We start from the raw sequence: 24,342 nt of genomic DNA, 5'->3' as shown, positions 1-24,342 counted from the left end.
GTATACAAATATAAAATGTCTTATTAAATTAAAAATGATTACACATGCCCCCTCACTCCTAATAGTACCGTACATCCTAAGAGCTTCTGTACAATGCCGGCAGGCAGGCCGGCGCGTCACTCACTGACATCACTTGCCTGCGCCGCCTGCTTCATTCATAAAGTAGGTGGCGCAGGCACGTGACATCAGGGAGTTACGCTGCCGCCCGGCCTGCCTGCCGGCATTGTACAGAAGCTATTAGGATGTACGGTACTATTAGGAGTTGGGGGGCATGTTTAATAACTTAATTGAATAAGACATTTTATATTTGTGCAGCACTGGAGCAGCGGGGCGGGGCTATAGTACAGTGACTGCACCGCCCCGCCACAATTGCCGACCCCCAGCTCCTCCTCCCAGTCCCTCCCCCGCTCGCTCGTACATCGCAAACTGCGATGTTAAACTGTCAGCATTCGCCCCATAAGACGCAGGGGCATTTCCCCCCCCTTTTTTTTTGGGGGGGGGGGGGGGGGGGGGGGAGTGCGTCTTATGGGTCGAAAAATACGGTAACTGTTGTGTGGTTGGAGTGGCTGGAGTAACTGTGGAAAGGTTGGACTGGGCACAGGGCCGGCGCTACCAGTAAGGCGAACTAGGCAGTCGCCTAGGGCGCCATTTAGCAGGGGTTATAATTTAAGTTCGGGCGGCCGGCGGCGCCCCTCATGCTGCGCTGCGCCGCCTGAGGGTGAGCGCTTTGCAGCTCTAAAGAATCTCCGGCCGGGCGGCTCACAGTCACTGCTGTCGTCTGAGTTTGACTCCTACTAGTGAGTCAGTGACTAACTGCAGTCTGCATCTGCGAGGCTGCGCCTGCTGTGCACAGTGCTAGCTTACCTTACCGGGCTCTGGCTGGCTGCTGAGGGTGGAACGGAGGCGGAACTCTGCCGCCCTCCCATGCTCCCTGAATGATCTTGAATCGATCTGAACTGTCTGAACAACCCTGACCCCTCCCACCCTTGAGCACATCACGTGACACAGAGAATGAGAGGGGTGGAGGCGGAGCGAAGGAGGGAGAGAAGGCTGCACACTGAGCAGCAGCCCAGCAGCCACCAGCAATTTGCCTCCCCGACCCCCAGTGCGGCAGCAGCGGCGGTGCCTAAAGTCCTAGACAGTTCTTCTGGGACAGAACAGAACAGAAGTGGGCTCCAGTCCAGACCATCCTCCCTGGATTGGAGTGCAGCAGGACAGGTGCAGCTGCTTTCTTCTTCCCCAGGACGGACGGATGGACCCCAGGGCGGCATTGGTGAATTACTACCTACCGTGTGTTTGTCTCCAGGAGGACCAGTCCCCAGAGCCAGACTGCAGGCGAGACCAGCTCATCTTATTGTCCTGGACTGGTAAGTAGTCAGTAGACAATGCAATATGTTTATTATTTACAGTATTTTTGCCTTATAAGTCGCACTCCCCCCCCCCCCCCCCCCCCCCCCAAAAAAAGTGGGGGGAAAATGGCCGTGCGTCTTATAAAGCGGATTGCGGATACTTCGCTGGCCGCTATGCTGCACAGCGCGGCCAGCGAAGTATCAGTGTGGAGGGAGGAGGCGGGGACACTTATGGCGGGGCCCGGTGCAGTGACTCTACTCTAATACACCGGGCCCCGCAGCTGAGGGTGCTGCCGGTCTGCGCCGTCTTAATGCTATACATAAGTTACTACAGTAATTGCGGACCCATTCGGATTGAATGTACTTAACAGCTGCGGTGGGGCCCGGTGTATTAGAGTAGAAACACTGCATCGGGCCCCACCATGAGCGTCTCCGCCTCCTCCCTCCACACTGATGCATCTGATGGGGGATCTGTGGATGACATCAGTGCGTCACCCACAGATCCCCCCCCCATAACAGTGCATCATCCACAGATCCCCCCCAAAACAGTGCGTCACCCACAGATTCCCCCCCCATAACAGTGCGTCACCCACAGATCCCCCCCATAACAGTGCGTCACCCACAGATCCCCCCCATAACAGTGCGTCACCCACAGATCCCCCCCATAACAGTGCGTCACCCACAGATCCCCCCCATAACAGTGCGTCACCCACAGATCCCCCCCATAACAGTGCGTCACCCACAGATCCCCCCCATAACAGTGCGTCACCCACAGATCCCCCCCATAACAGTGCGTCACCCACAGATCCCCCCCATAACAGTGCGTCACCCACAGATCCCCCCCATAACAGTGCGTCACCCACAGATCCCCCCCATAACAGTGCGTCACCCACAGATCCCCCCCATAACAGTGCGTCATCCACAGATCCTCCCATAACAGTGCGTCATCCACAGATCCTCCCATAACAGTGCGTCACCCACAGATCCCCCACTTAACGGTGCGTCACCCACAGATCCCCCCCCCCCCCTTAACAGTGCGTCATCCACAGATCGCCCCATAACAGTGCGTCATCCACAGATCTCCGTGAAGCCGTGTGGGGGGGGGGGGGGGGCAATTTTTATCTTGCCTAGGGCGGCAAAAATCCTTGCACCGGCCCTGACTGGGCAGAGTAACTTTATGGAGTGGGCAGAGTAACTGTGTGGAGTGTTTGGAGTGAGTAAAGATAGTAAACATTACACTAACCAATTGATTGAATCAAATTTAAAAAGTGCACATGGCAAGCTTGATAGAGTGAGATATGCATTTCAACTTTTATTTATTTATATAGAACATTTAATTGCAATGTTGTTGCCCAAAGTGCTTCACAGTTACGTTAAAACATACATTTATAAAAACATTAGCAGCCGATTTGTGTAGGTGGGCTTGAAAATGAGGGAGTGGTGGCAGTTTAGAAATCATGTCCTGATTTGTCAGCTCCCACTCTAGTTTTGAACATTCCGCCATTCATTCCTATGGGACCAATTTCGCCACAAAAACGCTGATATTTCATTAACCATTCGGCGAAACGTTCCACAAAGTAATAGCACACCAATCGGGAACAATCCGCATGTTTCGGTATATTACTGTCTATGTAGTGTAAAAACTGTGGGAGGAGTTAGGGTGGGAAATTTGGCTATAATAAAGAACATATATGCGAGATAACAGTGTGGTCTTGCCATGCAAAAACACTTAATAAAGTTATTAATTGATATGCCCATCACCTACTAAGTGGGTCACTTTGAAAGTTTCCTGCAAGAGTGACGCCCCTCTGGGCACCTTACCGGCTCATTTGCATACCAAATAAACTGAATTTTCAGAAGATAGAAAATATCTATTGCTGAAACAAAGGCACATCTAGAAATAAGGTACTAAGTGCTATTAGGTCATAGCTTTACTTCAATATCAATTATCCTGGTGACAGATTTCCTTTAACGCATCAGTGGATGCAATCAAATCCTCCAAACAGGATAACGCAATACAGTGAAAACTCCACTTTCGGGTTTATGTGCTACGACTAGGGGCACTCTTCTGTGCCATTAAAGGGGTTATCCGATTTCTGAAACATCCCTCCCTTGTGCCGGGCCCCTCAGAGGTAATATACTTATCCAGCTCCCGATGCTGCTCCTGATCCGCACCCGCGATGCTAGGGTGGCTCGTCCCCGTCCCCACCTGCCATTGGCTGCTTCCCCCGAACCCCCCCCCCCCTCGTGCAGGGAGAAGCAGCAGCGGTGGTGAAGGGGACCAGGAGCGGCGCAAGTATATTACCTATGAGGGGCCCGGCACATGGAGGGAATATTTAATAAATCGAATAAACCCTTTAAATAAAACAGAAGATTTTATTGACATCCACTGAATGATCCGATCCCAGTATTTCCCCAGTGCTGGTGCTGAGCTGTTTTTCCACTTGTGATTTCATATTTTATTTCAATCTATCTGAAGCAAAAGTATTCTCAACAAGACAAAATCTGTACAAACAGAAGTGAATAAATGCACATAAATGAAAAATCTCCATAGAAGAACATGGACATGACTAGAGTTCTTAAGAAGTGTTAGGCTGAGTTCACACGGGCGAGTATTCCGCGCGGGTGCAGTGCGGGAGGTGAACGCACTGCACCCGCACTGAATCTGGACCCATTCATTTCTATGGGGCTGGGCACATGAGCTGTTATTTTCACGCATCACTTATGCGTTGCGTGAAAATCGCAGAATGCTCTATATTGTGCGTTTTCCACGCAACGCAGGCCCCATAGAAGTGAATGGGGCTGCGTGAAAATCGCAAGCATCCGCAAGCAAGTGCGGATGCGGTGCGATTTTCACGCACGGTTGCTAGGAGACGATCGGGATGGAGACCCGATCATTATTATTTTCCCTTATAACATAGTTATAAGGGAAAATAATAGCATTCTGAATACAGAATGCATAGTAAAATAGGAGTGGAGGGGTTAAAAAAAATAAATTAAAAATAAATTAAACTCATCTTAGTCCACTTGATCGCGGAGACCGGCATCTCCTTCTGTCTCCTTCTTTGCTGATTGTAGGAACAGGACCTGTGGTGACGTCACTCCGGTCATCACATGATCTTTTACCATGGTGATGGATCATGTGATGGACCATGTGATGACCACAGGTCTTTTTCCTGCAATCAGCAAAGAAGGAGACAGAATAGAAGCCGGGCTCCGCGATAATGTGGATTAAGGAGAGTTTAATTATTTTTTATTTTTTTTAACCCCTCCAGCACTATTTTACTATGCATTCTGTATTCAGAATGCTATTATTTTCCCTTATAACCATGTTATAAGGGAAAATAATACAATCTACAGAACACCGATCCCAAGCCAGAACTTGTGAAGAAGTTCAGGTACCAAACATGCGTGATTTTTCTCACGCGAGTGCAGAAAGCATTACAATGTTTTGCACTCGCGCGGAAAAATTGTGCATGTTCCCGCAACGCACCCACACCGCCAGTGTGAACTCAGCCTTACGGCTGTTTCACACGAGCGGATGCCGTGCGTGACATCCGCTCCGTGAATGACAGCCAAGACCCGATGCAGACTGCAGAAGCACGGAGCAGTAACATGATTGATAATGCTCCGTGCCTCTCTGTGATTTCTTTACTACGAAATCACAATGACAACTTTATCTCACTGTGATTTCGTAGTAAAGAGATCACAGAGAGGCACGGAGCATTATCAGTCATGTTACTGCTCCGTGCTTCTGCTGTCTGCATCGGGTCTTGGCTGTCATTCACGGAGCGGATGTCACGCACGGCATCCGCTCGTGTCAAACAGCCCTTAGGGTCCAGATACACATGGTGTAAAGCCAGTAGACTGTCTGCAGTGGAATTGTGAGAGGAACATACGAAGCATTTACAGTACCAGCAAAGTGGATGAGACTTCAAAAAGCTGCACAAACCGACTTCCACTGCAGATTTTCTATTGGCAGCGTGTCAATTTATACTGACGGTTAAACCTGCCATTTACAACCGTTGCTGTGAATCCAGCCTAAAAGGTGGGAATGCACAATTGTCTAAAATGCCCTTGTATGCTGTAGTACTAACACTGCCGTTTAAAGAGGACCTTGTTGCCCAGCAAAATGGGGTTAATATGTGGGTATTTTTTATTTTTTAAAAATGTCAGTACTACTCAGAACAAGTAATCAGAATTCAGATTTCATTCTTTCAAAGCAGATTTGAAAATGAAACCAATGATCTGTTGTTATGGCCAATACAAAGACACTTATTTACAAGTCAACTTAAAACTTTTAAAAGAGAGTTTGGTCCGGGATGTGGAACATATTTACCAGTGTAAACCACATTTACAACAAGTGAAACCAGGTGTAAAACTTCTAACAGTCCTAAAACAATTACCAAATAATCACCAAATTATTTGAGACTTACCAGCGCCCTATCTGAAGACATCTTCTCATATGTCTGCCAGGCCCGCAATCTCACAGGAGAAGATATTTTTAGTTTCTCACATAACGCAGCAAAATCTTGGTCACCAATTTCTTCCCTAGTATAAAAGATAAAAATCATGTTTAAAAGGGAAAGTCCAGGATTTTATGAGCAGGAAGCGGTATAAAGAAAAATATCAGTAGTCACTCACCACTGCTCCATTCAAGGTCTATGGGGCTGGTGAGGCTAGCTGCACACAGTGTATGGCAATGACTGTCAGGAATAGTAGTAAGCATGTGTGACCACCTCCTCATTCAAACTGCATTCTAGTTAATAGTGGTTTGGGGGATCAAGGACTTAGCAATCAAAATTCGGAATGTACTTATACATTGTATGAGATCAGCCACAATCTCCTCCTTAGTAAGGGTAAGGCCGAACGTTCAGGTTTTCTCATGCAGTTTTGGAAGCCAAAACCAGTAGTGAATATAAAAAAAAAAAAAAAAGAGAGAAGTTGTATCTGTCCTTCATACGTTCTCTCCTTTTATGATCCACTCCCGATTTTGGTTATCAAAACTGCATGCAAAAACCTGAGTGTGTGGCCGTAACCTTAAAGAGGTATAACAGACAGCAGGGGGCACTATACAGATACATTTTATTAAATAACTCAGTGGTTATACTATAATTTTTAATTACATGCAATTACACAAGTATTCAGATCCAGGTGCTGGTATGAAAACTAGAATATTTTTCATGGGACAACTCCTTTAAAAGGGCCAACACTTCCAGGATTAAAGGGGTATTCTGGTAGGTAAAATTTATCCCCTATCCACAGGATGTGGGGATAACTATCAGATGGGTGGGGTACCCCACTACAGGCCCCTGCAGCTCCCCTGAAATGAGCAGAGCAGCCGGTCGCACATATGCGCAGCCGCTTCATTCATTTATACGGGAGTCCCAGAGACAGCTGAACTGTTCCCAGTAATTGGCCCGAACGTTGTGCAATGTAATAGGGGCTTAACCTCTTCAGGACACATGACGTACCGGTACGTCATGATGTCCTGGTACTTAAGGACACATGACGTACCGGTACGTCATGTGTTGTTCCGATCACTGCCGCCCGGCCGGATGTGATCGGAACAAGGTGCCTGCACAAATCATTGAGCAGGCACCTCGGCTAAATGCGCGGGGGGGTCCCGTGACACACCCCCCCCCCCCATGTCGGCGATCGCAACAAACCGCAGGTCAATTCAGACCTGCAGTTTGTTGCGCTTTCAGCAGTTTCTGATCGCGGGGGATCAGAAACTTTATATGCCTAAAATATAGTTTTATTCAACCCCCCCCCCCCCCTTCACCCCCGAATGATTTTATGGCGGCGGGAAGTGCAGGGGGAGGGTTGCGGGCGGTGCGGCAGGCGGGATCGTGATCCCCCGCCTCCCCTTGAATAATCGTTGGTGTACAGTGGGTATACCAGGGTGACAGCACATTGCTGATCCCCTGGTATAAACGGCTGACATCTGTGATGCGATGTCAGCCGTTTAACCCTTTCCATACCGCGGTCCGTACGGATCGCTGTATGGAAAAGGTTAACAGCTCAGGGAGCTCCCTGCTGTGCCTTTGCAGCCCCCTGATGGAGAGGAAGAGAGCCCCCAGACAGCCCCCCTCCTTACCCTTCCCCAGTCTGCGCAGTTCTGGCCACTACTGAGCAGACGGGGAAGGTTCCCATGGCAACAGGACGAGTTCTCAGGCATCCTGCTGTCCATGGTGCTGAACAGATCTGTGCTAAAGGCATAGATCTGTTCAGACAAAGTGTAAGTAAAATACAGTACACTATATATTGTACTGTACTGTATTATACAGACATCAGACCCACTGGATCTTCAAGAACCAAGTGTGTCTGAGTAAAAAAAAAGGAAAAAAAAAAAAAAGGAAAAGTCAAAAAACACTTTCATCACTGATTAAAATTGAAAAAAATAAAAATTCCCTACACATGTTTGGTATCGCCGCGTCCGTAACGACCTCTATAAAACGGTCATGTTACTTTACCCGAACGGTGAACGCCATAAAAATAAAAAACTATGATGAAATTGAAATTTTGCCCACCTTACATCACAAAAAAAGTAATAAAAGTGATCAAAAAAGTCGCTTGTACGCCAAAATTGTAACAGTCATCTCATCCCGCAAAAATCATACCCTACCCAAGATAATCGCCCAAAAACTGAAAAAAAAACTATGGCTCTTAGACTATGGAAACACTAAAACATGATTTTTTTTTGTTTCAAAAATGAAATCATTGTGTAAAACTTACATAAATAAAAAAAAAGTAAACATATTAGGTATCGCCGCGTCCGTATCGACCAGCTCTATAAATATATCACATGACCTAACCCCTCAGATGACCACCGTAAAAAAATAAAAATAAAAACTGTGTAAAAAAAGCAATTTTTTGTCATCTTACGTCACAAAAAATGTAATAGCAAGCGATCAAAAAGTCATATGCACCCCAAAATAGTGCCAAACAGTCATCTCATCCCGCAAAAAATGAGACCCTACTTAAGATAATCGCCCAAAAACTGAAAAAACTATGGCTCTTGGAGACAAACTTTTTTTGTTTTAAAAATTAAATCATTGTGTAAAACTTACATAAATAAAAAAAAAATTGTATACATATTAGGTATCGACGCGTCCGTGACAACCTGCTCTATAAAATTACCACATGATCTAACCTGTCAGATGAATGTTGAAAATAACAAAAAAAAAAAGTGCCAAAAAAGCTATGTTACCTTGCCGCACAAAAATTGTAATATAGAGCAACCAATAATCAAAGGTACCCTAAACTAGTACCAACAAAACTGCCACCCTACCCCGTAGTTTCTAAAATGGGGTCACTTTTTTGGAGTTTCTACTCTAGGGGTGCATCAGAGGGGCTTCAAATGGGACATGGTGTCAAAAAACCAGTCCAGCAAAATCTGCCTTCCAAAAACCGTATGGCATTCCTTTCCTTCTGCGCCCTGCCGTGTGCCCGTACAGCAGTTTACGACCACATATGGGGTGTTTCTGTAAACTACAGAATCAGGGCTATAAATAATGAGTTTTGTTTGGCTGTTAACCCTTGCTTTGTAACTGGAAAAAAAAAATATTAAAATAGAAAATCTGCCAAAAGAGTGAAATTTTGAAATTGTATCTTTATTTCCATTAAATCTTGTGCAATACCTAAAGGGTTAACAAAGTTTGTAAAATCTGTTTTGAATACCTTGAGGGGTGTAGTTTATAGAATGGGGTCATTTTTGGGTGGTTTCTATTATGTAAGCCTCGCAAAGTGACTTCAGAGCTGTAGTGGTCACTAAAAATTGGGTTTTTGAAAATTTCTGAAAAATTTCAAGATTTGCTTCTAAACTTCTAAGCCTTGTAACATCCCCAAAAAATATAATATCTTTCCCAAAATAATTCAAACATGAAGTAGACATATGGGGAATGTAAAGTCATCACAATTTTTAGGGGTATTACAGAAGTAGAGAAACAAACTTTGAAATTTGCTAATTTTTCCAAATTTTTGGTAAATTTGGTATTTTTTTATGCAAAAAAAAAATAATTTTTTTACTTCATTTTACCAGTGTCATGAAGTACAATATGTGACGAAAAAACAATCTCAGAATGGCCTGGATAAGTCAAAGCGTTTTAAAGTTATCACCACTTAAAGTGGTCAGATTTGCAAAAAATGGCCTGGTCCTTAAGGTGAAATAAGGCTGTGTCTTTAAGGGGTTAAAGAGATTTCCCGGTAAAAAAAAAAATTTAACAAGCTCCTGCAGCATGGCCCCTGAAAGAGATGATTCATGCTTACCTGCTTACATTTCCTTCCATTCTGCCTCGGATTCATCAATGAGAGCTTCACTACAGAGGACGGCGCTCACTGGTTACTAGCTCCCTCTGCCGCCCCCCCCGCCCCCCCCCTCGAGTTATGTCCTGCCAGTAACCAGTTTCCCTCACTAGCGTGTAAAGCACTTACTGGTTAACCCGTTAATGAAAACGCCTTAATGACCAGGCACTTTTTTTCTTATTTAGCGCAAGTGGTTCAATCGGTTGTAACTATGTGTTTGACTACCATAATAATTTTTTATTTTTTTTACCTGAAACATAGGGCTTTTCAAGATATTTTTTTGTTTTATTTGCAGGGAAATGAAGAAAACAATTTTTTAAAAGTTATTTTTTCCAAACTGTGGCTCTTTAAATATGCAATTAGTTCCCTATTTTGTGTCAGTTGTTTTGTTATACAATGTGTATAGTTTCACGTGAATAGGGTGATAATGGCAATGGTTTTGGGTGTGGAGGAGTTTTTTAAACTTGTCTTTTATATATTTCTACTACATTATATGTCCCCCAAGATGTCATAAAAATATCTTTACAGGACACTGACACTTTTTTTTTTTCACAGAGACACTTTATTTTTCATCTGTCGCTATTTCCACTGTAACTGGGGCATCCACAGAAGCCCCAGTTACAGGGGGAAACCAGCCTTTTGTTGGGGCCTTGTAGAAGGCAGAGCTGATAAGGGTCTACTAACCCAGCAGCTCTGCACTCCTCTGCCCACGAGAGACCTGATGATTACGTGATTGCCAGGTCCAAACCGTTTCTGTCTTCTTTTCACTGACTGCTGGGGATCAGAGATGCTCCTGCTAAACTGAAGGAGCAGTAGCTGTAATCCAGCACAAGACGGGGGCCGCAAACCTAGGCTTTGCTTTATGAGATCCACAGGTATTAGTTTCCTAGTCTATATCTGGGTAGTTGAAGTCCCCCATAATTACAGACCTCATTATGATTTACGGATGAGTTACACATTTTGACGAACAGAACTTTCTGCCCTCTATAGAACAGTCCTATCCTTTTCTGTAAATAGGACAAGTCCTATCAGTATTTTATTATTGTTTTTGCCTTCATGTATTTCTACCCACAGTGACTCCACGTGTTAATGTCCCTCACTTATGTCTTCTCAGACTGTGGGCTTTAGATAGGACTTTACATAAAGGCAGACCCCTCCCCCTCTCCGGTTTTGACGATCCTTTCTAAACAGACTGTAACCCTGTACAGTCATGGCCAAAAGTTTTGAGAATGACACAAATATTAGTTTTCACAAAGTTTGCTGCTAAACTGCTTTTAGATCTTTGTTTCAGTTGTTTCTGTGATGTAGTGAAATATAATTACACGCACTTCATACGTTTCAAAGGCTTTTAATCGACAATTACATGACATTTATGCAAAGAGTCAGTATTTGCAGTGTTGGCCCTTCTTTTTCAGGACCTCTGCAATTCGACTGGGCATGATCTCAATCAACTTCTGGGGCAATTCCTGACTGATAGCAACCCATTCTTTCATAATCACTTCTTGGAGTTTGTCAGAATTAGTGTGTTTTTGTTTGTCCACCCGCCTCTTGAGGATTGACCACAAGTTCTCAATGGGATTAAGATCTGGGGAGTTTCCAGGCCATGGACCCAAAATGTCAACGTTTTGGTCCCCGAGCCACTTAGTTATCACTTTTGCCTTATGGCACCGTGCTCCATCGTGCTGGAAAATGCATTGTTCTTCACCAAACTGTTGTTGGATTGTTGGAAGAAGTTGCTGTTGGACGGTGTTTTGGTACCATTCTTTATTCATGGCTGTGTTTTTGGGCAAAATTGTGAGTGAGCCCACTCCCTTGGATGAGAAGCAACTCCACACATGAATGGTCTCAGGATGCTTTACTGTTGGCATGACACAGGACTGATGGTAGCGCTCACCTTTTCTTCTCCGGACAAGCCTTTTTCCAGATGCCCCAAACAATCGGAAAGAGGCTTCATCGGAGAATATGACTTTGCCCCAGTCCTCAGCAGTCCATTCACCATACTTTCTGCAGAAGATCAATCTGTCCCTGGTGTTTTTTTTGGAGAGAAGTGGCTTCTTTGCTGCTCTTCTTGACACCAGGCCATCTTCCAAAAGTCTTCGCCTCACTGTGCGTGCAGATGCGCTCACACCTGCCTGCTGCCATTCCTGAGCAAGCTCTGCACTGGTGGCACTCCGATCCCGCAGCTGAATCCTTTTTAGGAGACGATCCTGGCGCTTCCTGGACTTTCTTGGACGCCCTGAAGCCTTCTTAACAAGAACTGAACCTCTTGATGATCTTATAAATTGAAGTTCTTGAAGATCCTATAAATTGTTGATTGAGGTGCAATCTTAGTAGCCACAATATCCTTGCCTGTGAAGCCATTTTTATGCAACGCAATGATGGCTGCACGCGTTTCTTTGCAGGTCACATGGTTAACAATGGAAGAACAATGATTTCAAGCATCACCCTCCTTTTAACATGTCAAGTCTGCCATTTTAACCCAATCAGCCTGACATAATGATCTCCAGCCTTGTGCTCGTCAACATTCTCACCTCAGTTAAAAAGACGATTACTGAAATGATCTCAGGTCCTTTAATGACAGCAATGAAATGCAGTGGAAAGGTTTTTTTGGGATTAAGTTAATTTTCATGGCAAAGAAGGACTATGCAATTCATCTGATCACTCTTCATAACATTCTGGAGTATATGCAAATTGCTATTATAAAAACTTAAGCAGCAACTTTTCCAATATTTATGTAATTCTCAAAACTTTTGGCCATGACTGTACATTAACCGCCCAGTCATAGCTATCATCAGCCATGTCTCAGTTATTCCCACTATGTCATAGTCCTCCTCACACATAACTAATTCCAGTTCCCCAGTTTTATTAGTCAGGCTTCTGGCATTAGTATACATACACTTCAGAGGTTTTTGGGTATTTTTACCTTACACCTTTCCTTATCAACTGTTCTAGTCACTCCCACCATTTAACCCCCAGTTCCAACCCTTGAGCCCCTTTACACTGCCCAATAGTCGGTCAGATTATCGCCAATGAGCGTTTGTACCAATGCTCATTAGCAATAATCAGACCTTATAAGGCTACTTTCACACTAGTGTTCTGCTGTCCGCTCGTGAGCTCCGTTTGAAGGGGCTCACGAGCGGAGCAGAACGCTTCCGTCCAGCCCTGATGCAGTCTGAATGGATGCGGATCCGCTCAGACTGCATCAGTCTGGCGGCGTTCAGCCTCCGCTCCGCTCGCCTCCGCACGGCCAGGCGGACAGCTGAACGCTGCTTGCAGCGTTCGGGTGTCCGCCTGGCCGTGCGGAGGCGTGCGGATCCGTCCAGACTTACAATGTAAGTCAATGGGAACGGATCCGCTTGAAGATGACACCATATGGCTCAATCTTCAAGCGGATCCGTCCCCCATTGACTTTACATTGAAAGTCTGAACGGATCCGCTCAGGCTACTTTCGCACTTAGAAATTTTTCTAAGTTATTAATGCAGACGGATCCGTACTGAACGGAGCCTCCGTCTGCATTAATATGATCGGATCCGTTCAGAACGGATCCGATCAAGCGCAAGTGTGAAAGTAGCCTAAAAGGTGTCAAAACACTCGTTCATCGGGTAATAGATTGTTGGTGTGGTCACCTAAAGTATCATTTTGGGAAGCACTCTGCCACCCAAACAATGATTCTGTATGGGGATGAACTAGGGCATTAGCGATCACTTCTCGCTATACTATGGAGCAGTCTCCTCCACTGACGAGTAGGCGATTGCTGGGAAGGAACGTTTCTTCCCCGACAATCATCTACTCCACTGGGTAGTGTAATAGTCTCAGGTCTCTATCTGCACTATCTTCCCCTCTTATAATGTAATTACCTCCCCCCCAGTCCCTAGTTTAAACACTCCTCCAACCTTCTAGCCATCTTCTCCCCCAACACAGCTGCCCCTTCCCCATTGAGGTGCAGCCCATTCCTACGATAGAGCCTATAGCTGACAGAGAAGTCGGCCCAGTTCTCCAGGAACCCAAACCTCTCTTTCCTACACAATTTCTTGAGCCACTTGTTAATCTCCCGCTGCCTTTCTGGTGTGGCTGGTGGCAGTATAAACGCAGATGTGTTGCTGCAAAAAAAGTACCCTGCCAATGAACAATTATCAGGGACTAGCATGTCTACAAACGCTCATCCATAATAATTGTGGTGATGATCGGCCAGTATAAAAGGACCTTAATGTAGCACCAGGTGGTCAAAGGGTCAATAAAATTCAGCTCAGTCCCCACACAGCTGTCTCTGGTACACCATTCTTCTGTTACTTGTCACTCAGGTGACAATGACACAGCTGTGAGGACAGTACCAGGAGTAAGTAATACTGTGCAGAGAAGACAGCCCTGAAGAGCTGCAGCTCCTGTGCTGGAATACAAGATGAATATATAGTATATATAACATAGTATACCACAGCCTCTGCTAACTACCTGCACCTGAAGACCTTCAAATGTCAGTTTGTGAATAGGGAGTGACATGAAGCAAATGAGATATGTCTACCGCAAGGACCAGAGCTGTGATTTTGCAAGGCTGGAGGCAAGAGCTGCTTCATGACACAAGCAGAAGCCCCCAAGACCTAGTTCAGACAAGGAAGAAATGTCTCATTGTCTCAGCCCAGACAACCACACTGAAAGTGTACATGGACCAGAAACGGAGATCTTTACCCCTTCCCACTGTAGATTTTCTGCAGAAAAATAATAATAATAATTTTTTACATTTCTGAAAAGCAGTCCCTACAGTTTATGCAAATATTAGGCCGTGTTCATATCCTGGTTTTCATGCATGCTTTAAGAGCATCACCAAACTATGCAAATGTGGCATATACAGGGAGTGCAGAATTATTAGGCAAGTTGTATTTTTGAGGATTAATTTTATTATTGAACAACCACCATGTTCTCAATGAACCCAAAAAACTCATTAATATCAAAGCTGAATATTTTTGGAAGTAGTTTTTAGTTTGTTTTTAGTTTTAGCTATTTTAGGGGGATATCTGTGTGTGCAGGTGACTATTACTGTGCATAATTATTAGGCAACTTAACAAAAAACAAATATATACCCATTTCAATTATTTATTTTTACCAGTGAAACCAATATAACATCTCAACATTCACAAATATACATTTCTGACATTCAAAAACAAAACAAAAACAAATCAGTGACCAATATAGCCACCTTTCTTTGCAAGGACACTCAAAAGCCTTCCATCCATGGATTCTGTCAGTGTTTTGATCTGTTCACCATCAACATTGCGTGCAGCAGCAACCACAGCCTCCCAGACACTGTTCAGAGAGGTGTACTGTTTTCCCTCCTTGTAAATCTCACATTTGATGATGGACCACAGGTTCTCAATGGGGTTCAGATCAGGTGAACAAGGAGGCCATGTCATTAGATTTTCTTCTTTTATACCCTTTCTTGCCAGCCACGCTGTGCAGTACTTGGACGCGTGTGATGGAGCATTGTCCTGCATGAAAATCATGTTTTTCTTGAAGGATGCAGACTTCTTCCTGTACCACTGCTTGAAGAAGGTGTCTTCCAGAAACTGGCAGTAGGACTGGGAGTTGAGCTTGACTCCATCCTCAACCCGAAAAGGCCCCACAAGCTCATCTTTGATGATACCAGCCCAAACCAGTACTCCACCTCCACCTTGCTGGCGTCTGAGTCGGACTGGAGCTCTCTGCCCTTTACCAATCCAGCTACGGGACCATCCATCTGGCCCATCAAGACTCACTCTCATTTCATCAGTCCATAAAACCTTAGAAAAATCAGTCTTGAGATATTTCTTGGCCCAGTCTTGACGTTTCAGCTTGTGTGTCTTGTTCAGTGGTGGTCGTCTTTCAGCCTTTCTTACCTTGGCCATGTCTCTGAGTATTGCACACCTTGTGCTTTTAGGCACTCCAGTGATGTTGCAGCTCTGAAATATGGCCAAACTGGTGGCAAGTGGCATCTTGGCAGCTGCACGCTTGACTTTTCTCAGTTCATGGGCAGTTATTTTGCGCCTTGGTTTTTTCACACGCTTCTTGCGACCCTGTTGACTATTTTGAATGAAACGCTTGATTGTTCGATGGTCACGCTTTAGAAGCTTTGCAATTTTAAGAGTGCTGCATCCCTCTGCAAGATATCTCACTATTTTTGACTTTTCTGAGCCTGTCAAGTCCTTCTTTTGACCCATTTTGCCAAAGGAAAGGAAGTTGCCTAATAATTATGCACACCTAATATAGGGTGTTGATGTCATTAGACCACACCCCTTCTCATTACAGAGATGCACATCACCTAATATGCTTAATTGGTAGTAGGCTTTCGAGCCTATACAGCTTGGAGTAAGACAACATGCATAAAGAGGATGATGTGGTCAAAATACTCATTTGCCTAATAATTCTGCACGCAGTGTACAGCTGAATATGATATATATATATATATATATATATATATATATATATATATATATATATATATATCCTCTAGGCATCGTTTGCCAGGCAGCTTGTCTAAGTATCCACCTATCATGCCACTTATCCTTTTACTGCCCTCGTTACTCTGGGGCGGATTTAAAGGGAATCTGTCACCTATTTTGAGCCTATAATACTGCTAACATAGCAATGTGCAATAAAGTACCTTGATTCCTGCATGTGTCTTCTTTCTTTTATTCATCTTTTCATTCAGATGAAAAAGCGATTTTTCTGATATGCAAATTAAGTCTCAAGGTGCCCAGAGGGGCGTTATTACTCTGCTCTAGTGCCCAGTAACGCCCCCCTGCAGTGCCCAGCCTGCCTTTCTTCCAAGCCCAGCACGCCTCCTAAGAAATAAATGTACTCCTACATCCTTGCCGAACGGCGCCGCCCCCTCCACTACGTCATTTAATTTATTCCCTGCACTTGCTTCCTCCTCTCTTGGCCCCTGAAATCCCGCGCAGGCGCAGTATCGCTGAGTGCCTGCGCCTGTATGATACTCCGGCTCCTGAGGCAACAGCGCTCTGATTACGTCACTGGGCTCGGCGCATGCCCAGTGACACTATAGAGGCTGTTGCCCTCAGGAGCAGGAGTATCGTACAGGCGCAGGCACTCAGCGATACTGCGCCTGCGCGGGATTTCAGGGGCCATTTATTTCTTAGGAGGCGTGCTGGGCTTGGAAGAAAGGCAGGCTGGGCACTGCAGGGGGGCGTTACTGGGCACTAGAGCAGAGTAATAACGCCCCTCTGGGCACCTTGAGACTTAATTTGCATATCAGAAAAATCGCTTTTTCATCTGAATGAAAAGATTAATAAAAGAAACAAGACACATGCTGGAATGAAGGTACTTTATTGCACATTGCTATGTAAACAGTATTATTGGCTCAAAATAGGTGACAGATTCCCTTGAACCCAATGTCACATTGACCGCATACAAGGTGACAGGAGGACCAGGTGACGCCGCTAACAAAACAGCTATTTTTTGAGAAATTACAGCACAAATACAGCCCAATCCTCAGCCCGTGCAAAAGGTCCCTTAGCATCAGGCCTCATGCACATGATCGTATGTATTTTGTGGTACCGGCAATGTGCACCCTGTCCCCATTATAGAAACACCTATTCTTGTCTGCAAAACAAACAAAAATAAACGCTGTATAATTTGCAGAACAGCCGCACAGACGCGGACAGAACACGGAGGACATCTTTGTGCTGTCTGCAGTTTTTGCAGCCCCGGTCTTCTATATTGATGTTCTTTCCCCAGGATAGGTCATCTATATCTGATCCATGGGGGTGTAACTTCCAGCAAGATGAGTTGTTTGAAGAGGCTGCTGAGCTACAGTGGACCCCCATGATTTGATTATGGTGACCCGTGTTGAGGATAGGTCATTATCATTTTCTAGGATAACCCCTTTAATAATTGTCTGGAGCCCATACTTTGTAAGCAGCAGCCAAGATAAATTTATGTCATTGCCACTAAAGGTGCCAGCTGCAGAAAACACATGGATCTCGCTGACCTTGCAGGGGTCTGAATACTGCCAGTCACTGCATGTAATATGCGACACCAGCATTTCCAGTCCAGCACCACACCGACGAGGAAATCGGCGAGACCAAAGCGGCTCCAACAACCAGGTTTGCCCAAAGGACACTGATCACAGATGGGTCTTATAAATACAACCACATAGACGTCGATGATGTACAATACTTGTCTATTCAGTCTGGCCAATAGTTTTATCATTGTAGGTGCAGTAGATGCACAGCCTTTCAAGAGTCCCAAAGGAGAGATTTATCCAAGGCCTCATGCACACAAACTTATTTTGTTTCCGTGTCCACTCAGTTATATTTGCGGATAGGATGCGGACCCATTCATTTCAACGAGTCCGCAAAAAATGCGGACAGCACACCGTGTGCTATCTGCATCCGTGTATGTCCGTTCCGTAGCCACGCAAAAAAAATAGAACATGACCTATTTTTGTCCGTCTTAGGCATTGTTACAATGGTTCATCAAATAAAAATAAAAAAACGGATGCCATACGGACTTTATCCGTTTTATTCGCAGATCCGCAATTTGCGGACCCCAAAACACATACGGTCGTGTGCATGTAGCCTAATGCTGCAAAATGCAACATTCAGGAACATACTCTGCAGGAAGTAATCACACATTCGCTCACAAAGTAGTGCAATTTGGCGCACCTAGGTTTTACCCGACATACCTGCCAAGAAGATGGAACTTAGCAGAAAGGTTGTTTCTGGCGTAAAGGGGCGAGTCTAAGATGCACCGTTTAGTGCCACAATTCTGGCATAAAAATCTGCTTCAAACTAAACCCTTAGGCCTCATGCACACGACCGTTGTGTGCACCCGTGGCCGTTGTGCCATTTTCCGTTTTTTTTCACGGACCCATTGACTTTCAATGTGTCCGTGGAAAAATCGGAAAATGCACCGTTTTGCAGCCGCATCCGTGATCCGTGTTTCCTGGCCGTGAAAAAAATATGACCTGTCCTATTTTTTTCACGGCCAACGGTTCACGGACCCATTCAAGTCAATGGGTCCGTGAAAGAACACGGATGCACACAAGATTGGCATCCGTGTCCGTGATCCGTGGCAGTAGGTTAGTTTTTATACAGACGGATCCGAAGATCCGTCTGCATAAAAGCTTTTTCAAAGCTGAGTTTTCACTTCGTGAAAACTCAGAACCGACAGTATATTCTAACACAGAGGCGTTCCCATGGTGATGGGGACGCTTCAGGTTAGAATATACTAACAGAACTGTGTACATGACTGCCCCCTGCTGCCTGGAAAGTGCTGCCAGGCAGCAGGGGGCAGCCGCCCCCCCCCTGTAGTTAACACATTGGTGGCCAGTGGGCCCCCCCTCCCTCCCCCCTGTAGTTAACTCATTGGTGGCCAGTGCGGCCGGCCCCCCTCCCTCCCCTGTAGTTAACTCGTTGGTGGCCAGTGGGCCTTCTCCCCTCCCTCCCCCTCCAAATTAAAATCTCCCCCCTATCATTGGTGGCAGCGGAGTGTACCGATCGGAGTCCCAGTTTAATCGCTGGGGCTCCGATCGGTAACCATGGCAACCAGGACGCTACTGCTGTCCCGGTTGCCATGGTTACTTAGCAATTTGTAGAACCATTATACTTACCTGCGAGCTGCGATGGTCTGCGTCCGGTCGGGAGCTCCTCCTACTGGTAAGTGACAGGTCCGGCCGGGAGCTCCTCCTACTGGTAAGTGACATGACCTGTCACTTACCAGTAGGAGGAGCTCCCGGCCGGACCTGTCACTTACCAGTAGGAGGAGCTCCCGACCAGACGCAGACCATCGCAGCTCGCAGGTAAGTATAATGGTTCTACAAATTGCTAAGTAACCATGGCAACCGGGACTGCAGTAGCGTCCTGGTTGCGATGGTTACCGATCGGAGCCCCAGCGATTAAACTGGGACTCCGATCGGTACACTCCGCTGCCACCAATGATAGGGGGGAGATTTTAATTAGGAGGGGGAGGGAGGGGAGAAGGCCCACTGGCCACCAACGAGTTAACTACAGGGGGGAGGGAGGGGGGGGCCCACTGGCCACCAACGAGTTAACTACAGGGGGGGAGGGAGGGGGGGCCCCACTGGCCACCAACGAGTTAACTACAGGGGGGAGGGAGGGGGGGGGGGCCACTGGCCACCAACGAGTTAACTACAGGGGGGGAGGGAGGGGGGGGGGGCCACTGGCCACCAACGAGTTAACTACAGGGGAGGGAGGGGGGCCGGCCGCACTGGCCACCAATGAGTTAACTACAGGGGGGGGGGGCTGCCCCCTGCTGCCTGGCAGCACCTGCCAGGCAGCAGGGGGCAGTCATGTACACAGTTCTTTTAGTATATTCTAACCTGAAGCGTCCCCATCACCATGGGAACGCCTCTGTGTTAGAATATACTGTCGGATTTGAGTTTCACGATGTAACTCAAATCCGACGGTATATTCTAACATAGAGGCGTTCCCATGGTGATGGGGATGCTTCAAGTTAAAATATACCATCGGATTGGAGAAAACTCCGATCCGATGGTATATTAACTCCTGACTTTACATTGAAAGTCAATGGGGGACGGATCCGTTTGAAATTGCACCATATTGTGTCAACGTCAAACGGATCCGTCCCCATTGACTTGCATTGTAATTCAGGACGGATCCGTTTGGCTCCGCACGGCCTGGCGGACACAAAAACGACTTTTTTTTCATGTCCGTGGATCCTCCAAAAATCAAGGAAGACCCACGTACGAAAAAACGGTCACGGATCACGGCAAAACGGGACCCGTTTTTGCGGACCGCAAAAAAATACGGTCGTGTGCATGAGGCCTTATTCACACTTCAGTCTTTGGTCAGTGATTTCCATCAGTGATTGTGAGCCAAAACCAGAAGTGAAGCCTACCCAGATGTAAGGTATAATGGAGAGATCTGCACCTTTTCCGTGGTTTTGACTCACAAATCTGAATCTTTTCCCACAAAACTACATATCAATCTGCTCCTCCTGCTCTATAAAACGGTGCTATATAACGAAGAAGGACCGGCACTCACTTTCTTGACGATATGAGGAGACGTATGTGGGAGGAGTGTATGCGTTTAAGGCTACTTTCACACTTGCGTTAGGTGCGGATCCGCACCTATAATGCAAACGCTTAGATCCGTTCAGAACGGATCCGTTTGCATTACCATGAACAAAAAAAAAAAAAAAAATTTTTTTTTTTTTTTTTTCATGATAATGCAAATGGATCCGTTTTGACTTTACATTGAAAGTCAATGGGGGACGGATCCGTTTGAAAATGGAGCCATACTGTGTCATCTTCAAATGGATCCGTCCCCATTGACTTACATTGTAAGTCTGGACGGATCCGTTTGCCTCCGCACGGCCAGGCGGACACCTGAACGCTGCAAGCAGCGTTCAGGTGTCCGCCTGCTGAGCGGAGGACAAACGGTGCCAGACTGAAGCATTCTGAGCGGATTCGTGTCCACTCAGAATGCATTAGGGCTGGACGGATCCGTTCGGGGCCGCTTGTGAGCCCCTTCAAACGGAGCTCACAAGCGGAGCCCCGAACGCTAGTGTTAAAGTAGCCTAAACCCTGTCTTGCTCACTAATGAAGTATTGAAGTCCGGAACTAGTCACTGATGACGCTATTATGCTTTGAATAAAAGTCTCTACGTATTGTCAAAAAAGTGAGTGACGGCCATTCTCTGCTATACACTCGTGGGACGCCTTCCCTGGACGCATGCACCACGTGCAAATCGCATTGCTGACCCATCTTCTTCAATACTATAGAATGGTGCTGTCAGATTGTATTGCGTTTTTTGGTGAAAGGTTCTCTTTTAGCGAGGAAAAAGCTGGTATGGCGACAGAGAAAAGTGTCTGTCCCCGCACCAGATGCATCATCCACCCTGAGCCCCTGTGATGAATCTGGTGCCAGTCTAAGCTTACACCACCTATAGCAGGGATCAGCAACCTCCGGCACTCCAGCTGTGGTGAAACTACAGCTCCCAGCATGCTCCATTTGCTTCTATGGGAGTCCCGAGAAAAACCAACCAAGTGTGCATGCTGGGAGTTGTAGTTTTACCACAGCTGGAGTGCCGGAGGTTGCTGACCCCTGAACTATAGGATTAGTAAATCTGCCGTCTATTAGTCTGCAACTCAAGGAAAGGAAAAAACAACAAAAATCTAATTTTCCTTGTGTTGTGAGGATCAAGTAGCACAACTTAAAAATAAATAAATAAATACACAGACTACTGATACAAGATAACGGCTAATATAATAGCTGGCCATCTAGTGTCTACAGAGGCAGGACAATGGCAATGATGATGCAAACCTGTACAATCTCTGGACTTCTAGGAAATAAGTAGCACCAGAGACGCTGGGCACCAAATTATCCCACTCTCCCCATGGCCTCTGTCACATGGTCAGTATTTGTTAGGCTAATTTCACACTGGCGTTTCTGAGCCCTGAAACGGATCTCACAAGCAGCCCAAAACTGATCAGTTCAGCCCCAATGCATTCTGAATGGATAAGGATCTGCTCAGAATGCATCAGTTTGGCTGCGTTTGGTCTCCGTTGCGCTTTTGAGGCAGACACCAAAACACTGCTTGCAGCGATTTGGTGTCCGGCTGACGATGCGGAGCCAAACGGATCCGTCCTGACACACAATGTAAGTCAATGGGGACGGATCCGTTTTCACTGACACAATATGGTTCAATTGAAAACGGATCCGTCCCCCATTGACTTTCAATGTAAGTCAGGACAGATCCATTTTGACTTATGCCTCTTTCAGACGGGCGTTGCAGGAAAAGGTGCGGGTGCGTTGCGGGAACACGCGCGATTTTTCTGCGCGAGTGCAAAACATTGTAATGCGTTTTGCACTCGCGTGAGAAAAATCGTGCATGTTTGGTACCCAATCGGTGTTCTGTAGATTGTATTATTTTCCCTTATAACATGGTTATAAGAAAAAATAATAGCATTCTGAATACAGAATGCATAGTAAAATAGCGCTGGAGGGGTTAAAAATAAAATAAAAAATAATTTAACTCACCTTAATCCACTTGATCGCGGAGCCGGCATCTCCTTCTGTCTTCATTTTAGCTGTGTGGAGCAACAGGACCTGTGGTAACGTCACTCCGGTCATCACATGATCTTTTACCATGGTGATGGACCATGTGATGACTGGAGTGACGTCACCACAGGTCCTGTTGCTCCACGCAGCTAAGATGAAGACAGAAGGAGATGCCGACTCCGCGATCTAGTGGATTAGGCGAGTTAAATTATTTCTTTTTAACCCCTCCAGCGCTATTTTACTATGCATTCTGTATTCAGAATGCTATTATTTTCCCTTATAACCATGTTATTCCGCGCGGAATACTCACCCGTGTGAAAGGGGCCTTAGACTTTTTTTTGAAAGAATAATGCAAACGGATCTGCTTCCTCCTAGCAGTGTGCCCGGTGATGTCACCAGCACTATTGGGCGGGCTCCTAGCAGAGACCCCGTACGTCACTGGATCTGCAGAAAAAAAAGCCTTTGCCCTGCGCGATTCAGCGCATGGCAAGGGAGAGCATTGGAGCATGAAATGCTCTGATCCTCATCTCGGAGAGACTGAATGGGGGGAAAGGGGATTGTCCGGGTTCAGAGCTTTTATTGCCACTTTATGCTGTTGCGTGACATCTCCTGTCACTTATGAGGTCTCTCCGAGCAAGGGCTGTAAACAAAACAGCCCTTGCCCACATCGGAGCTGCCCGGGTGAAGAAGAGCTGAACCCGGACAATCCCTTTAATGGGGGCGTTCTAGGTACAGCTTATCAATGGTCTAGCCTAAGGATAGGCAATCGATGACAGATCAGCAAAAAGGCAAGAGTCAGTGCCCCTAATGTAATATTGATGGCCATATACAGCAAACACCTTTAAAGGGGCTGTCTGGGTGTTAAAAATAAATAAATGCAAATATAATAAAATATCATAATAATAATAATAATAATAATCTCTCCACCATACACTGGCAGGCACAATGCGCCACACTGACATGTGAGCACTGGTGACTGTCATGTGACAGGCGAGGCCACTTACTGGCCATGGTAGGTCATGGCTGGCAGCTAGTAAATAAAGACCAGCGAGTGGTGCCTGTGCTGGAGGCAGTGGACTGACTGGCACAGGCTGGTCTATGGCATTAGGACAAGCCTCATGTGCTGCAGATGAAGCACGGACGACATGTCTGCACTCACCCTCCACTGCTGCGCTGCTGCTCCTGGGGGCGGCTGGGGGCTCCTCTCCGGGGGCTCTTGGGTGGCATGTCAGCTGTGAGGAAGAAGAGTGAAGGAGCGGGCAGCACGGCACACACCGCGGGGTACACTATGCCCTGTGCCCACCTGTGGTACTGTCAGCCTGGAGGAGTGAAGTCACACGGCGCAGTAACCCCGCTCTATGCCGCTTCCTTCACACAGACACAGTTTACACTGGAACCGCGGGAAAATGAATAATGATAAAAAAAAAACACTTCCGGCCACTGTAACCAAGCAACCACGGCGATTCGACAGCTGCGAGCGGAAGGACTGGACTGCGGTGGCCATATTTGAGTCGGGCAATGTTGCGCTGTGTACTAGTTATTGCTTATGTTGTGACTTGGAAATTAAACGCAGACGTTATTCTACCGAGAATTAATTGGTTCAATAGGAACAAGGCTGCAACAGTGTATCTGAAGAGGTATCAGGCATACAC

At 46.1% G+C, this 24,342-nt stretch overlaps 1 protein-coding gene across 4 annotated transcripts in view; it reads right to left on the bottom strand.

The window, feature by feature from the left end:
• The window catches only part of RB1 (RB transcriptional corepressor 1), a 350,867-nt gene extending 326,782 nt beyond the window's left edge, over positions 1–24,085 (bottom strand). For 3 of the 4 annotated variants that reach the window (XM_040425458.1, XM_040425460.1, XM_040425459.1), the window contains exons 1-2: positions 23,850–24,085; positions 5,786–5,900 (exon numbers count right to left, since the gene is read on the bottom strand). In XM_040425458.1, the coding sequence (XP_040281392.1) occupies positions 5,786–5,900; positions 23,850–23,917 (183 nt within the window). In that variant the 5' untranslated portion in view covers positions 23,918–24,085. The remainder of the gene's footprint in view (positions 1–5,785; positions 5,901–23,849) is intronic. The other variant, XM_040425462.1, reaches the window with a different exon arrangement.
• Positions 24,086–24,342: the final 257 nt, after the last annotated feature.

The sequence above is a fragment of the Bufo bufo genome, chromosome 3 (genome assembly GCF_905171765.1).
Source record: "Bufo bufo chromosome 3, aBufBuf1.1, whole genome shotgun sequence".
NCBI lineage: Eukaryota > Metazoa > Chordata > Amphibia > Anura > Bufonidae > Bufo > Bufo bufo.
The sequence above is the reverse complement of the archived record's forward strand: the minus strand, read 5'-3'. Positions and strand labels throughout refer to the sequence as shown.